Source organism: Hemiscyllium ocellatum, chromosome 5 (genome assembly GCF_020745735.1).
Source record: "Hemiscyllium ocellatum isolate sHemOce1 chromosome 5, sHemOce1.pat.X.cur, whole genome shotgun sequence".
Classification (NCBI taxonomy): domain Eukaryota; kingdom Metazoa; phylum Chordata; class Chondrichthyes; order Orectolobiformes; family Hemiscylliidae; genus Hemiscyllium; species Hemiscyllium ocellatum.
Window position 1 is genome coordinate 100,118,746 of NC_083405.1, and position 16,283 is coordinate 100,135,028.

General features: G+C 39.3%; 1 protein-coding gene across 4 annotated transcripts in view; it reads right to left on the bottom strand.

Moving 5' to 3' along the window:
- Nucleotides 1-1,593: 1,593 nt before the first annotated feature.
- Nucleotides 1,594-16,283, bottom strand: part of mpp7a (MAGUK p55 scaffold protein 7a) — a 419,376-nt gene continuing 404,686 nt past the window's right edge. For all 4 annotated transcript variants that reach the window (XM_060825040.1, XM_060825039.1, XM_060825038.1 and 1 more), the window contains 2 exons: nucleotides 15,687-15,830; nucleotides 1,594-2,736 (listed from right to left, as the gene is read on the bottom strand). In XM_060825040.1, the coding sequence (XP_060681023.1) occupies nucleotides 2,557-2,736; nucleotides 15,687-15,830 (324 nt within the window). In that variant the 3' untranslated portion in view covers nucleotides 1,594-2,556. The remainder of the gene's footprint in view (nucleotides 2,737-15,686; nucleotides 15,831-16,283) is intronic.

A 16,283-nucleotide genomic window follows, 5' to 3' on the forward strand; every position in this document is an offset into this window, starting at 1 on the left:
AGGTGTGCCAATAATGGATACTGCGTGACTTGGCATATGGGCAACTAAGGGACAGGGGGTACTGAGGGCTATTTGTTAGCATGGGTAGGGGAGGTTTAATAAAAAAATTGACATTTTCCTGAAGACCCCAGGTGTGACTTTTAAACAGCTCACCTCAGAATCTGGCAGCTTCTAACCTTCTCTGATCAGGTCCTGGGTTGTATACATGGGTATCTCCCGCAACCATCCCTCCTCTCCATTCTGAACCCCCCCAAAAAATCCTGCAATTTGTGATAATTTTTACCTGATGCAGGTGCAGTAAATTGGAAGATTTCCCAGTTTGAACACCTGCCTCTGGAGTAAAAATTCAGGCCTGATTCAAGATTATTTCATCCACTGCTGTCACGAAAGGCACTATTTAAATGTATATACCTTTCTTTAGTACTGATGGTACAGATGTTCACTCACCTAAAAAGTATCCAAACCTCTCCATCACCTCACCCCATCTTTCCACCTAGTGATCCTGACATTTGGCAGTCAGAATTTTGTTTACTGTGTCAATATTCTTTTTCCACCCATAGTGTGTGTGTGTTAACTTGTTTTTTTTTGTGTTAATTGCAATGGAGTATATGTACATGTTTTGAAGAGGTACTTAGTTGCATAAATTAGAAATCCTTTTTCACTGTTCTTGAAGAATCCAGCTGTGAATTACTTTTGGTCTGGTTCATTGGTAGTCAGATAGTATCCACTGAGAGAGTTTGTCTGACAACAAATCTCCAGCATTTGTTTCAGTAAAGATTCCAGCATCTGCAGTAATTTGCTCTTAAACAGGTCATTTTGGTTATCTCATTGGGATAATCTACATTCATACATTTTGTGATAACTATAGAACACTGGGAGATGACGATCAATGCACTATTCCCAGTTAAGCCATCAATCCAGTATGACCATAACAACTGGCTAAACCTTATGGCAGTCTTGCCAGGGATGTCTGCCACAGTAAAGATAATTATCCTGCCTTAAAATCTGGTCTACCCCTTCAGCTTCCCACCTCTTGCCCACACCTGACTGCCAATCCTGTCTTACAACCAATTAGGACTGGACTCAGGGAAACTGAGATCACTCATTGCTTCCACCAGGAGCAGGGTCCATCAAAAGAAATGGTTCCAACATTGCGACTCCAAATTAAACCCAGCTCCCAGTCTACCTACTAAAGTAAATAAAAAAGATTTCACAATGAATTTCAAACAGCTGAGAATTTGCCAGATACTTTCCATAAAATTCTTCAACAACAACACAGACAAAATGCTGAAGAAACTTAACAGGTCTGACATAATCTGTGGAGAAAAAAAACAGAGTTACGTTTCAAGTACAGCATGACTTTCTTCTCATTAACGGACGCACAGTATGTTATCACATTTCTGGAACTTTGAGTATTGCTGTACCCTTTTTTTCACAAAGCATTGGTGCCCAAGGAAAATAGCTATGAAATGTTTTGGATCCCATGGGCACTGGTTAACTGCAATTTTCTTTTAAAATGGTGTTTGCAGTTAAGTGGCTGAAAGCATGGAAGACAATGGACTTTAAACCTCTGATAAAGATAACACAAGTCATGATTTTAATATTTGTAGATACTGCAGTACATCAAATTCACTTAAAATTGCACATTACAACCGAATAACATTTTCATAGAGCTGCTTGGGATATCATAACCGCTCACTTCACTAAAAACACCACTGAAAAATTAAGTTTGGTAATTTATTAATCTGGGATACCTAGGAATTTTTTTTTCAAAAGAAAGCAAGGAAGTACAACTTTTTATCTGTGAGATTCTTGACATATAATAAAACTCTGATTTACAAACCATATGTATCTCACCTAGCAAAATACAACTACAATGCACCACTTGGTGCCATTATCAACACAAATTAGTGAGGTAAATTTACATGGAATGTTGAGCATGATTTAATACCAGGTTTTGTACAGGAATTAATAACCAACACCTTTTAAAATACGATTATGAACCACATTATTAACATGGCAAACACCAAATTTTCCAGATAATTCTCTTTGTATATAATATTTCACTAGAATTCCTTTTATTGTACAAGACACACACAAATTCCTCTGGTTCTAATGTCATGCTAAGACAGAACCACCAATACACCATGCCTGGGTGCACTGCATTTTTTTTTAATCAGCAACCTAGACCATATATTTGTGTTTTCACTTAAAACGAATATCACCTACAATTTACTAAAATACACTTATATTTCAGTGTTTTAAAAAATAAAATCCCTGTCACCTCCTAAGGTCATAATCAGTAGCAAAACCAGAAAGTGTCTATGTTTATTCCCCAAGTAGTGAAAATATTTTAGCACTGCTCATTTCAGGTAGATGAAAGCTTGCAAGTAGCAAAAGTAACATCATTTGCTATTGAACATTAAAAGTGCAACAAAAAGTGGCAATGTTCTACTTCAAAGCACCATCCACTGTTCCGGGAATGACCAATATTACCAGGTTTCCAAACAACGTCCAGTTATGTTACTATCAATATTATTATTCCCTTTTGTGCCTTTATGAATGTAGCCAATTGACTGGAATCCAGAAAGGGTTTTTCTCCAGATTATCTAAAGTAGTTTTCAGCTCTTTGTAAGCAATTGCAAGGTCATCATTCACAATGATTTTGTCAAAGAGATGAGAGCACTGGGCTTCAATTAGTTCTGAAGATTTGATCATTTCTTGAAGATCTTCTTCCTGCAAAGAAATGCAGAATTTGAATATTTATTATTCACTAAAGATCCATTAAAACTGGTGGCTTCTGATCTCGAGTGAAAACCAAATGTTTTCCTTTCCCGCATTCTTCCCCTCTCCTGACTCTGAGTTCTTGCTGAATATATAGGATTGCAGAAACAAGAGTGCACAGATGATGGGAATTTGGCTTATCATGTTTGTGCTGTTTGACTGTGCATTCCTATAAACCCCACAACCCTATTCCTGGCTTCACCCGATGAAGCTGCAGCACTCCAAAGGTTTGTGATTTTAAATAGGCCTGTGGGACTATTACCTGGTGTTGTGAGACTTTGTCTACCCCAGTCCAAAACCAACATGTTCACATCAACACTATTCTTGACAATAACCTTGCAAGTTCTTCATCTTCAGAAATGTGTCCAATTGCCTTATTAGTCATAGAACCAGTTCCCACCACTTTTGCAGGGAAAACATTGCAGATCTGTCAACTCAGCAAAAAAAATGTAAAATATCCCTGAATCGGTAACCCTAGCTATTATCCCATTGGTCAAGTAATTTAAATAAAAATCAACACCTTGCATCTTGAATATCTCTATTCCATCACATCTTAATCTTTTCTGTTCAAAACAAACACGTCATAACTTTCCAGTCTCTCCTCATAACTGAAGTCACTCATCTCTGGTAAGATCCTGTTCAATTTTCTATATATTCTTCTATTTCTTTTGTCATAAAAGGGTTCAATTGCTTTTCAAGGGAAAATTGAACATCTGGCAAATATGCTTGAGTTGGACTAATTTTTTACATTTAAAATCATTCATTATTAATTGATCTATGAGAATTACCTATTGTTATGACAGCGCAGTAATTTCTTTTTGTTATTTGTTCATGTAATGTGGACGTTGCAGTGCCAGCACTTATTGCTCAACCCTAAATTCCTAGAGGCATCTAAGAGTTAACCTGATTGCTGTGATCTGGAGTCACATGTCGGCCAGACTGAATAAGGACACAAGGTTTCCTTCCTTAAAGGACAGTTGTGAATCAGATGGGTTTTTTATGACAATCAACACTATGACGTTTCAAGGAACAAAGTGACTTGAGGGTGCTTATTCCGAGATCCCTGAATATGGCAGGACTGATTAATAGGGTAGATAAGATGGCACACGAGACACTTGCCTTTCTTAGTTGTGGAACAGATTATGAGAGCAGGGAGATTATATCGGAGCTGTACAAAACTTTGGCTAGGCCACAGCCAGGATACCACATGCAGTTCTGGTCTTCATACCACAGGAAAGATGTGAATGCACTGGATGGGCTTTTGAGGAGATTCACCAGCTTGGAGCATTTCAGCTAAGAGAAACTGGATACACTCAGGTTATTTTCTTTACAAGCAGAGAAGGCTGAAAAGGGACCTGATTGAGGTGTATAAGTTACGTGGAGCATGGACAAGGTGGATAGAGCAGCTGTTCCACTTGGTTGGAGGGTCAAAAACAAGGGAGCATTATTTAAGGTGAAGGGCAGGAGGTTTAGAGGGAATTTGAGACAATTATTTGCACTGAGAAGGTGGTGTGAATCTGGAATGCACTGCCTGGGAGAGTTGTAAAGATGGGAAACCTCACCTTTAAAAAACACATGATCGAACTCTTGAAATTTTAGAATTCCAGAGTTTCACTGAATTCAAAATGTCACCATCCTCCATGGTGGGATTTGAACCTACGCCCGAAAAAACATGAGCCAGTGATCTTTGCCACTTGTCACCACCTCCTCCAAATGAAGGGAAACAATCACAAGAAAGAAACATTAAACATCAAGGCCTAAATGTTTGCAAAGTTGGGAAAGGTCCCATAAATAATGGACTAAACCCAGAAGTATTGCTCCTGTACTTGGTCCTCACTGTTTTCACCTCAAGGGTGTGAAGTGGATTCAGCAATAGTTTTCATATCAGTGATTCATCATTTTCATTAATGGGAAATTCAAAACATGACTTCTGCACTTTAAACCTTTCAGGACATTGTCTAAACCTACTAGAGTTCTTTGGAGAGCAGCATAGTTGGGAAATGTTCTATTCTTTGAGATTATTACAAGTGGACATAAATATGCAGAAATAATAAATGAAGTAATTGAAACTGACAAAAGAGATGGTAAGATGTCAGGGCTTTTAAATCACTTGCTCTTTAAATATTTGGAAATAAAAACTGCCATGTTATAAAAATCAATGCTTTGCTATTTCTGACGACGCAAAGCTGAAGGATAGGTTAGGGCTGCATAACCGAGTTGTGCGAGTAGATTCTGAAGGGTATAAATGGTCTTGTCAGTCATTCTCAGTGTCAGTGATTATGAACAAATTAAAAATTACACATTTTAAAATCTAATTAAAAATTGTACATTTACTGAACCAATCAACCTTGGTCTTGTCACACTGTTTCATATTGAAGCTGCTTGATGCCCATTTTCTATTTGCAAAACCCATAGCCAATTCAGCAGCAAGAGACCAACTGCATAAAGAATTCATAATTACCGTCAATGTTAGCCTGCTGCCTGGTGATGAAATGTGTGGTGACTAGAATAGGAAAAGTAAAAATACTGGTATACATAAAATTGTCAGGCTTGTCTCAGTTCAAGCCCTGTTTTTTCCTTTTTGAAAACATGAATATGTTAATGAAGAATATATTGTATTGTTTCCCTGTATAACATTTATTCCATTTCTTGTTTGCAGAAAGGCAATAAAATTGTTTACTTTCGAACTTGGGGTCCGAGATCCCAGTGGATAGATTTATATCATCATCACCCACATCTCCAGGTGTTAACATCAAAAATGCATATTTCTCTCTGCTTGCATAACTGGTCAAGCCTACTGCTAGCCAGAAATGTGTTACAACACTGAATGGTTTATAAAAGATGGATACTATCCAAAAATTCTGGAATGATTATTTCTGCTGATTTCCTGTGTCTCTAGAAAGCTGTTACTATAAACTGTGTGTGTGTGTGTGTGGGGGTGTTGTACATATATTTTAAACATTGGCTACTGATAATTTATTTTTTTTATAAGCAGTCAGTAACGTTTTTTAATAAAAGAACAAATTAATAACGAAATACCTATGCCAAGAGATACCATGGAATGGTATTTTTGACCTGTTACTGCTGGTAGAAGTAGCATTTTTCAAACAGGGTTGCATCACTAATTTAATTATATTCCCACAACTATTCTATTTTCCAAAGATAGCCATTAAATAATAAATGAAATTAGGTGAGGAATACAACATGAGATTTAAGTGACAATGCCGAAATCATACTGCAAGTAGTCAATTATTTTTTATTCACATCCAAACTTCTTACACTCTGATGCTAATTCTGTGTTGCACTTCTACGAGCACCATTGAGATTTAATTTTCATATATCTAGTAGTGTCAACAAACTATTTAAATCAGAAGGGCAAATGAAGGAAGGTTTCATTGTTGAACACATTCCTATCATTTGTTGTCCACGTATGTGCACTTTTCAGCCAGTGGTACAGTGAGAGATCAAGAAATGCATGCAGGGAGCTTCATGGCACAGAGACATTGAGCATTACAGTGTAGTACAGGCCCTTTGGCCCTCAATGTTGCGCCGACCTGTGAAACTAATCTGAAGTCCATCTAACCCTACACTATTCCATTCTTGTCCATATCCCTATCCAATATCCATTTAAATGCCCGTAAAGTTGGTGCGTCTATACTGTTGCAGGCGTGCGTTCCACGCCCCTACTACTGCCTGAATAAAGAAACTACCTCTGACATCTATCCTATGTCTAACCCTCCCTTGATTTGAAGCTATGTCCCCTTGTGCTATTCATCACCATCTGAGGAAAAAGGCTCTCACTGTCCACCCTATGTAACCCTCTGATTATCTTATATGCCTCAATTAAGTCACCTCTCAACGTCCTTCTCTCTAATGAAAACAGCCTCAAGTCACTCAATCTTTCCTCATAAGACCTTCCCTCCATACCAGGCAACAACCTAGTAAATCTCCTCTGAACATTTTCCTAAACTTCCACATCCTTCCGATAATGTGGTGACCAGAACTACATGCAATACTCCAAATGCGGCCAGATGTAGCATGATCTCATGGTTCCAAAACTCGATCCCTCTACCAACAAAAGCTAACACACTGTATGCCTTCTTAACAACCCTATCAACCTGGGTGGCAACTTTCAGGGATCTATGTACATGGACACCGAGATCTCTCTGCTCATCTACTATCTTACCATTTGTCCAGTACCCTGCATTCCTGTTACTCCTTCCAAAGTGAATCACCTCACACTTTCCCGCATTAAACTCCATTTGCCACCTCTCAGTCCAAATCTGCAGCTTATCTATGTCCCTCTATAACCTACGACATCTTTTGGCACTATCCACAACAGTACCAATCTAAGCGTCATCCGCAAACTTTCTAACCCATCCTTCTACGCTCTCTCATCCAGGTTGTTTATAAAAATGACAAACAGCAGTGGACCCAAAACAAAACCTTGTGGTACACCAATAGTAACTGAACTCCAGAATGAACATTTCCCATTAACCACTATCCTCGGTCTTCTTTCAGCTAGTCAATTTCTGATCCAAACCGCTAAATCATCTTCAATCCCATGCCTCTGCATTTTATGCAAAAGCCTACCATGGGAAACCTTATCAAACACCTTACTGAAATCCATATACACCACCTTGGTCACCTTCTCAAAGAACTCAATAAAGTTTGTGAGGCACGACCTACCCTTCACAAAACAGTGTTGACTATCCCTAATCAACTTATTCCTATCGAGATGATTAAAAATCCTCTCTTTTATAACATTAACAAAACACTTTACCCACAACAGAAGTAAGGCTCACTTGTCTGTAATTACCACGGATGTCTCTACTCTCCTTCTTGAACAAGGGAACAAAATTTGCCATCCTCCAGTCTTCTGGCATTATTCCTGCGGACAAAGCCAAAGTCTCAGCAATCTCCTCCCTGGCTTCCCAGAGAATCCTAGGATAAATCCCATCTGGTCCAGGGGATTTTATCTATTTGCACACTTCACAGAATTTCTGACACCTCCTCCTTGTGAACCTCAATCCCATCTAGTCTAGTAACCAGTTTCTCAGTATTCTCCTTGACAACATTGTCTTTTTCTAGTGTGAATACTTATTAAAAATATTCATTTAGTGCTTCCCCTATCTCCTCTGGCTCCACACACAATTTCCCCCTGCTGTCCTTGATTGGCCCTAATCTTACTTTAGTCATTCTTTTATCCCTTATATACCTATAGAAAGCTTTAGGGGTTTCTCTGATTCTATCTTCTCATGTCCCCTCCTGGCTTTTCTTAGCTCTGGAACATCTCTTCAGATCTTTCCTGGTGACCTTGTAGCTCTCAAGCATCCAGAGCCTTACATTTCATTTTAACATAAGCTGCCTTCTTCGTCTTGACAAGAGATTCAACTTCCTTAGCAAACCATAGCTCCCTCGCTCAACCATTTCCTCCCTGCCCGACAGGTACATACTTATCAAGGACCCGCAGTAGCTGTTCCTTGAATAACCTCTACATTTCAATTGTGCTCAGTCCCTGCAGTTTCCTTCCACATCCTATGCATCCTAAATCTTGTCTAATCGCATCCTATTTGCCTTTCCCTCTGCTATAACTCTTGCCCTCTGGTGGAGACCTATCTCTTTCCATCTCTGAAGTAAATATAACTGAATTGTGGTCACGATCATCAAAGTGCTCACCTACCTCCAAATCTAACACCTGGCTGGGTCCATTACCCAGTACCAAATTTAATATGGCCTCACCCCTTGTTGGCCAGTCTACATACAATGGACACAATGGACAAAAACTGACCCATCTAACGTACTTAAGCTATAGTATTCCCAGTCTATATTTGGAAAATTAAAGCCTCCCATAACAACTACCCTGTCACTCTCGCTCCTATTGAGGATCACCTTTGCTATTCATTCCTCTAACTTTCTGGAACTATTCGGAGGCCGATAGAAAACTCCCAACAGGGTGACCTTTCCTTTCCTGTTTCTAATCTCAGCCCACACTACCTCACTACCTCAAACGTCCTTTCTGCAGCCATAATACTGTCGTTGACTAACAATACCACACCCCCACCTCTTTTACCATCTTCTCCGTTCTCACTGAAACATCTAAAACCCGGAACCTGCAACAATCATTCATGTCCCTGCTCTCCCATGTCTCTGAAATGGCCACAACATTGAAATCCCAGGTACTGACCCATGTTGCACGTTCACCCACCTTATTCTAGATGCTCCTGGCGTTGAAATAGACACACTTCAAACCAACTTCTTGCTGGCCAGTGCCCTTTTGTGACCCTGAAACATTATTTCGGACCTCCCTATTCTCAACCTCCTCTATACTCGAACTACAGTTTAGGTTCCCACTTCCCTGCTGGATCAGTTTAAACTGGGTAGGAACCAGGTGACTCATTAATAGTTTTCATTAAATAACTAACAGGCTAAATTCACAGGCTCCATATCACAAACAAAACTCAGATATTAGCACTGTAGTTTGAGTTATTCAGTTGCTGTTCATGGCATTGTATTATTTCCGAAAATTATAAAACAGTATGCACTAACAAGACCATAAGAAATAGGAACAGGAGTAGGCTGATTGGCCCTCGAGCCTGCTCCATCATTCAACAGCATCATGGCTAATCCGACAGACCTCACATCCACTGTCCTGCCCTTTCACTGTAATCCTCGATTCCTACTGATCAAGAATCTAGCTCAGCCTTAAATATATGCAAGGACTCTGTAGCCACACCTCTCAATGGCAACGAGTTCTAAAGATTCACAACCTTCTGAGAGAGAAGAAATGTCTCCTCACCTGAGTGTTCCACTATTCTGAGACTATGCCCTCTCGTCCTAGACTCTTCCTTGAGAGGAAACATCCTTTCAGCATTTACCCTGTCAAATCCCTCAAGAATCCTCTACTTCAATGAGATCATCTCTCATTCTTTTAAATGCCAATGAGTCCCAACATGTTTGTTCATAAGACAACCTTTCCATACCAAGACTATCCTTGTGAACCTTCTTTGACCTGCCTCCAAATAAATTATGTCTTTCCCTGATTCAGGGAACCAAAACTGATTACAGTATGCCTGATGTGGTCTCACAGACACTGTAGAGCTGCAGTAAAACATCTCCTACTCTTATACTGGAATCCCCTTGAAGTAAGGGTCAACATTCCATTAGCCTCCCTGATTATCTGTGCTCACTTTCCATTTGTCGCGCACAAGTACCTCCGAGTCCTTTTGTGTTGGAGCTTTCTGCAGATTTTCTCCATTAAATAATATTGTGTTCTTGTTCTCCTTTCCAAAATGACCAATTCACATTTTCAAATACTGTACTCCATTTGCCAACTTTTTTCTGACTGGTAACCTATCAATAGTTCTCAGGAAATTAACTGCATCTCCCTTGCAACTTGCCTTTCCATCTATACTTGTGTTGTCTGAAATTTGGCTACAGGACATGTCCTCTAAGTTATTAATACATACTGTAAACAGTTGTGGTCTTAGCACTTACCCTTGTAGAACTCCACTATAGAAAAAAAACCTATATCCCCACATGCTGTTTCTTGACCATTAGCCAATTCTCCATCCATGCCAATATACTACCTCCAACACCATAGGCTCTTATCTTATGACTTAACCTTTTGTGTGGTACTTCGTCAAGTCCTTTTTGGAAGTCCAAATACAACACGTCTACTGGTTCTTCACTCTCCACTCTGGTTAAGACTTCCTCGAAAAACTCTCATAAGTTAGTCTGATGTGATTTACCTTTCATGACACCATCCTGACTCTACTTGATAATGATTTTCTAAATGTGCCACTATTACTTCCTTGATAATTGATTCCAATACTTTTCCAACAATAGATGTTCATTTAATTGGCTGACAGTTACCCTCCCTTTTTGAATCAGGGTGTTCCATGGGCAGTTTTCCAACCCTCTGGTAATTCTCCAGAATCCAACGATTTTTTGAAAATTACACCAATGCATCCAGTATCTCTGTAGCTCTTTCTTTTAAAGGATGCAAGCCACCAGGTCCGGAGGACTTACCCCATCACATCATTAGACAACCACTTGAGGTCTGCTGGGTTTAACTAAAAAGCTGTATTATCAGCACATTTTGAAGTTTAAAACACTGAAAGAGCAAGGTCACCAAAACTACTGAAAAGGTAGGGAACTGAAACCAATTTTTAGCACACTGAGAGACCTATAACATAGCACGTGGAAAATAATAATACAAGAACAGAATTAGAAAACATTAAATACTGATTCACACATCAGAAAGAAATTTTGATCTTATAGAGAGAGGTTATTATGATTCAGATTTAGGCCAGTTTCATTTTAAACTAACACCCCACTTCATCTAAAAAAAATGGTTTCTGGAGTACTGATCACTTAATATGTAGAAGTGGAACTCCAATTTCCAACTGTAATTTCAGCCAATAGTCTTCAGTATCACTTTGTATATATAATTTGTAATGTACCTGTTATTCATTTCATTGCCAGTTAAGTGTCAAACATTGCATAGACCTTCACTACAAGTGACAACTTTCATCTAGATTAGGAACAAAGGAACACCGCAATACCTTTTATCCACCCCAACCCCAGAACCCCTGATGCCACTGGTAACCAGAAATCTATCAATCTCTATCTTAAATATACTCAAAGACTAAGCTCTTCAGGGTAGAGAATTCAAAATGTTCACAACCTTGAGAAAAACCTTTCTCCTCATCACAGACATAAGTGGCATTCCCTTACTTTTAAACTGACCCCTGGTTCTAGACTCCCTAAACAGGGGAACTATCTTTCCTGTATCTACCTTGTCTATATCTAAGTATTGTGTAAGTTTGAATAAGAAAACCTCTCATTCTTCAAAACTATCGAGTACACAGGTCCAGTTTGCCCAATCTCTCTTCTGATGCCATGAAAATGCCAGGCTATGACCATCTCCAATAAAAGACGATCGCACCACTGCTCCTTGACATTCAATGGTGCAACCATCACTGAATCCCCAACTATCAACATCCTAGGGTTTATCATTGATCAGAAATTCAACTGGAGTCATAACATAAACACAGTGACTACAAAGGTAGATCAGAGCCTAGAAATACTGTGGAAAGTAAATTACCTAACTTCACAAATCCTGTTCGTCATCTACAAGGCAAAAGTCACGAGTGTGATGGAATGCTCCCCACTTGTCTGGATGAGTGTAGCTCCAACAACACTAAAGACGCTTGACGCCATCAAGGACAAAGCAGCCCGCTTGATTGGCACAACATCCCACAACCATCTACTCCCTCCACCACTGACGTTCAGTCGCAGCTGTGTGTACTATTTATAAGATGCACTGCAGAAATTCATCAAAGATCCTCAGACAGCACCTTCCAAACCCACGACTACTTCCACCTGAAAGGACCACAGCAGCAAATATATAGATACACCACCACCTGCAAGGTTCCCCCCCAAGCCACTCACCATACTGACTCAGAAATATATTGCGTTCCTTCACTGTCACGGGGTCAAATGCCTGGAAATCCCTCCCTAATGGCACCCTCTCTAAGGCAGCTAGGGATGGGCAATAAATGCTGGCCAGCCAGCACCACCCACATCCCATAAATGAATTTTAAAAATGGTGATATGTTAGGACATACTGATATAAAAAAAGGAGGTAAAGTTGGGTGTTTTAAAAAGCATTAAGATAGATAAGTCCGTAGGACCTAACAGGATCTATCCCAGAATTCTAAGGAAGGCAAGTGAGGAAATTGCTGGGCCTTGTATGAAATCTTTTATCTCTATAGTCACAGGAGAAGTCTCAGAGGATTGGAGAATAGCCAATGTTGTTCCTTTGATTAAGAAGGGCAACACAGATAATTGAGGAATTTGCAGGCCAATGAGCCTTATGTCAGTAGTAAGGATGTTATTGGAGAAGATTCTTAGGGACCGAATTTATTCACTTTTGGAAAAATATGAACTTATTAGCGACATGTAGCATGGTTCTGTGTCTTTCACAAATGTAAATGAATTTTTTGAGGAAGTGATAAAGATCATTGATGAGGGCAGGATGGTGGATATCATCTTAGCCTGCTTGGCTACTCTCTCTTATTCCTGATGAAGGGCTTATGCTCGAAACGTCGAATTCTCTATTCCTGAGATGCTGCCTGGTCTGCTGTGCTTTGACCAGCAACACATTTGCAGCTGTGATCTCCAGCATCTGCAGACCTCATTTTTTACAGGATGGTGGATATTGCCTACATGGATTTTAGCAAGGTTTGATAAAGTTCCTCATGGCTGATTAATAGAGAAGGTGAAGTCACATGTGATCCACCATGAGCTAGTAAGGTGGATACAGAACTGACATGGTCATAGAAGAGAGAGTAACAGTGATAGGATGTTTTTCTGCTGCAAATATGTAACCTATGGTGTTTCACAGGGATCAGTGCTGGGACCCATTGTTTGTAATACGTATAAATGATTTAACGGAGAATGTAGGTGGTCTGATTAATGAACTTGTGTATGGTACAAAGGTTGGGGGTGCTGCATATGGTGGAGAGATTTGCCAGAGGATACAGCAGGATAGAGATAAGTTGGATACTTGGACAAAGAAATAGCAGATGGAACTTAACATAAAACATAACAGTGCAGTACAGGTCCTTTCGGCCCTCGATGTTGCGCTGACCTGTCATACCAATCTGAAGCCCATCTAACCTACACTATTACATATACATCCATATGCTTGTCCAATGACGACTTAAATGTACTTAAAAGTTGGCGAATCTACTACCGTTGTAGACAAAGCATCCCATACCCTTACTACTCTGTGAGTAAAGAAACTACCTCTGACATCTGTCCAATATCTATCACCCCTCAATTTAAAGCTATGCCCCCTTGTGCTCGCTGTTACCATACTTGGAACTTAATCCAACAAATGTAAGGTGATGCATATTGCAAGGTCTAATACAGGAGAGAAGTATAAAGTAAATGGCACACCCTTAGAAGCATTAATGTATAGAAGGATCTCGACATATAGGCCCACTGTTCCCTGAAAGTAGCAGCAAATGGGTAATATGTTCAAGAAGACTTATAGTATTTCTGCCTCCATTGTTTGGGATATAGATTATAAAAATTGGCAAGTCATGTTGAAGCTGCATAGAACTTTAATTAGACTACATTTGGAACATTGTGTGAGATTCTGGTGGGCATACTACTAGAAGGATGTGGAGGCTTTGGAGAGGGTACAGAAAAGGTTTACCAGGAGGTAGCCTGGTCTGGAAGATGTTAGCTATGAGGAGAGATTGGACAAACTTGGTTTGTCTTCAATGGAACACTGGAAACAAAGGGACAATCTGACAAAAGTTTACAAAATTGTGAGAAGCGTAGACAGAATGGATAGTCAGTCTTTTACCGTCACTTACTAGGGGACATTGGTTCAAGGTCAAAGGGAGAAAGTTGAAAGGAAATGTGAGGGGCAAGTTATTTACACAGAAGGATCTAAGTGCCCGGAATGTGTTGCCAGAGGAGGTGGTAGAAGCAGATATGACGACGACGTTTAACAGGCATCTTGACAGACACACGAATAGGCTGAGAATAGAGGGATATGGGCCACGTGCAGGTAAAGGGTCTTTGGTTTAGAAAAGGCATCATGTGTTGGTGCAGGCTACGCGAGCCAAAGGGCCTGTTCCTGTGCTGTACTCTTCTCTGTCCTGGGTAGTGACAAGTATATCTGTGTTGGCAAGCATAGCACTTTAGAGGTGTGATACAGACATAATAAGAAGAAGTAGGAAACTGCACGTTCCAGCTCAGAGAAAGCTTCCATACAACTCCCCAAATTGAATTCAACATTTTGTTATAATAATTGGAGTTAAACGAAGAACTGCAAAATAACATCAGGATAAGAACAACTGCATTAAGAGAAAATAAATTGAAAATCTACAAAAAAAAGTAAATTCTAAAGGTTTCCAGGAAGAATTTACTACATGCTGGAGTGGGACTCAACAGATTAAATGCTTACTTTGAGCTAAATGGGTTGATTAACCTTGCATAAATGATCACATAGCTGAAAGGGTTTTTGAAACTCTGAACCATTAGCCTTGTATTTCTGGCTAATTAATTTGTAAATCCTGCAAGCTCTGAGAGGTTGAGGTTGAGCAAAGCAAACATTACAGTAATCTAAACTGATAAGCAATCAATAGATTTTTTTAAAAAATTGTTCATGTAATGTAGGCATCAAGACAAGACGAGCATTTATTGCCCTCTCCGAATTGTTCCTGAGGTGATGTCATGTCTATTATTCCCCTGTACTTGCTGGGTGACTTGCACATTAAGAATGGAGTGCATTGTGAATTTACTGTTTTTTCCCAGAAAGATTTGGCATTATGTGTATTGCTTCTTTTCCAACTTAAAAAGAGACAGAATGCACTCTGTTTGTTTCAAATAGGTTCATGTTCCACCAGTGAGAATTTTACATTCTTCTATTGTCCAAGAACCCCTGGCGCATTAGAAAATTGATATTCAAGTGGCTAAGGTACACTTTTACTTCTGGAAATGCTGTCCTCGTACAACTAAGCAGACGTCTCATTGAAGAATGGCTGTTAAGAGTCTAATGGAAACCATCCCTCAGTGGACATGAATCTGGCTACAAGTTTGCTACCAGTCTAACCGCACACACCATAAAGACAACTTCAAAAACTTCAAATCTTTCATTTGTGTATTCTCTTCACTTTGAGAGCACAGATACATTGTAAAGATAGTTTATTGAGAGATGTACACATGTTTTCTGGGTCACCCAAAAATGAACAGCAGAATCAATTCCATCACTCCATATTTACCCAAAACAAACAAATATATGAATGAAAACTTTATACTCATCTGAAACAGTTTTGATTATAAAAAGTTTTCCTGTCTATATAAACTGCAAAACATACCGTGAATGGTTTGGCAGAGCCTTTGTCATCTTTGCTTGAAATGATTTTTGCATTCTTTCTGGTTTCTCTGAGGCGTTCAAGTGATGGTGGCTTGATGAATATTACATATGGTTTAAATTCCAATGTCCTCAGATGTTTTATTGTCTGAAACATTTAAGTAGTGTAATGTTGTTTTACTTCTCAGCAGATCAGGTTGCATTCACATTGAAAAGTTAAGTTGACCTCTAACATGCTACAAACAAATACATTGTACAACTAAAGTGACTTAATCGCATCTCACGGATTTCTGAAGAAGTATGGAAAGGTTTTTATTTGCAGAACCATTGCAAAAATGTTTTTATTTATCTGTTCTGACAATATGGGCGATGTTAGCAAAGCTGTGATTAGTACACATCTTTTGTTTCCCAGAGATCATGGTCGAGGTTGCTTCAGAGAATATTTATTAGAGTCAATGACATGTAATATAATTAGAATCCAATCAGCAAAGAAGTGAGATTCCTTCTCTGATGATCATTTATGAGCCACCTGGGTTTTTATGACAATCTGTCTACATTTGTAATCATTTTCTGTGCACAAGCTCAGAAATTACCCTCCTCT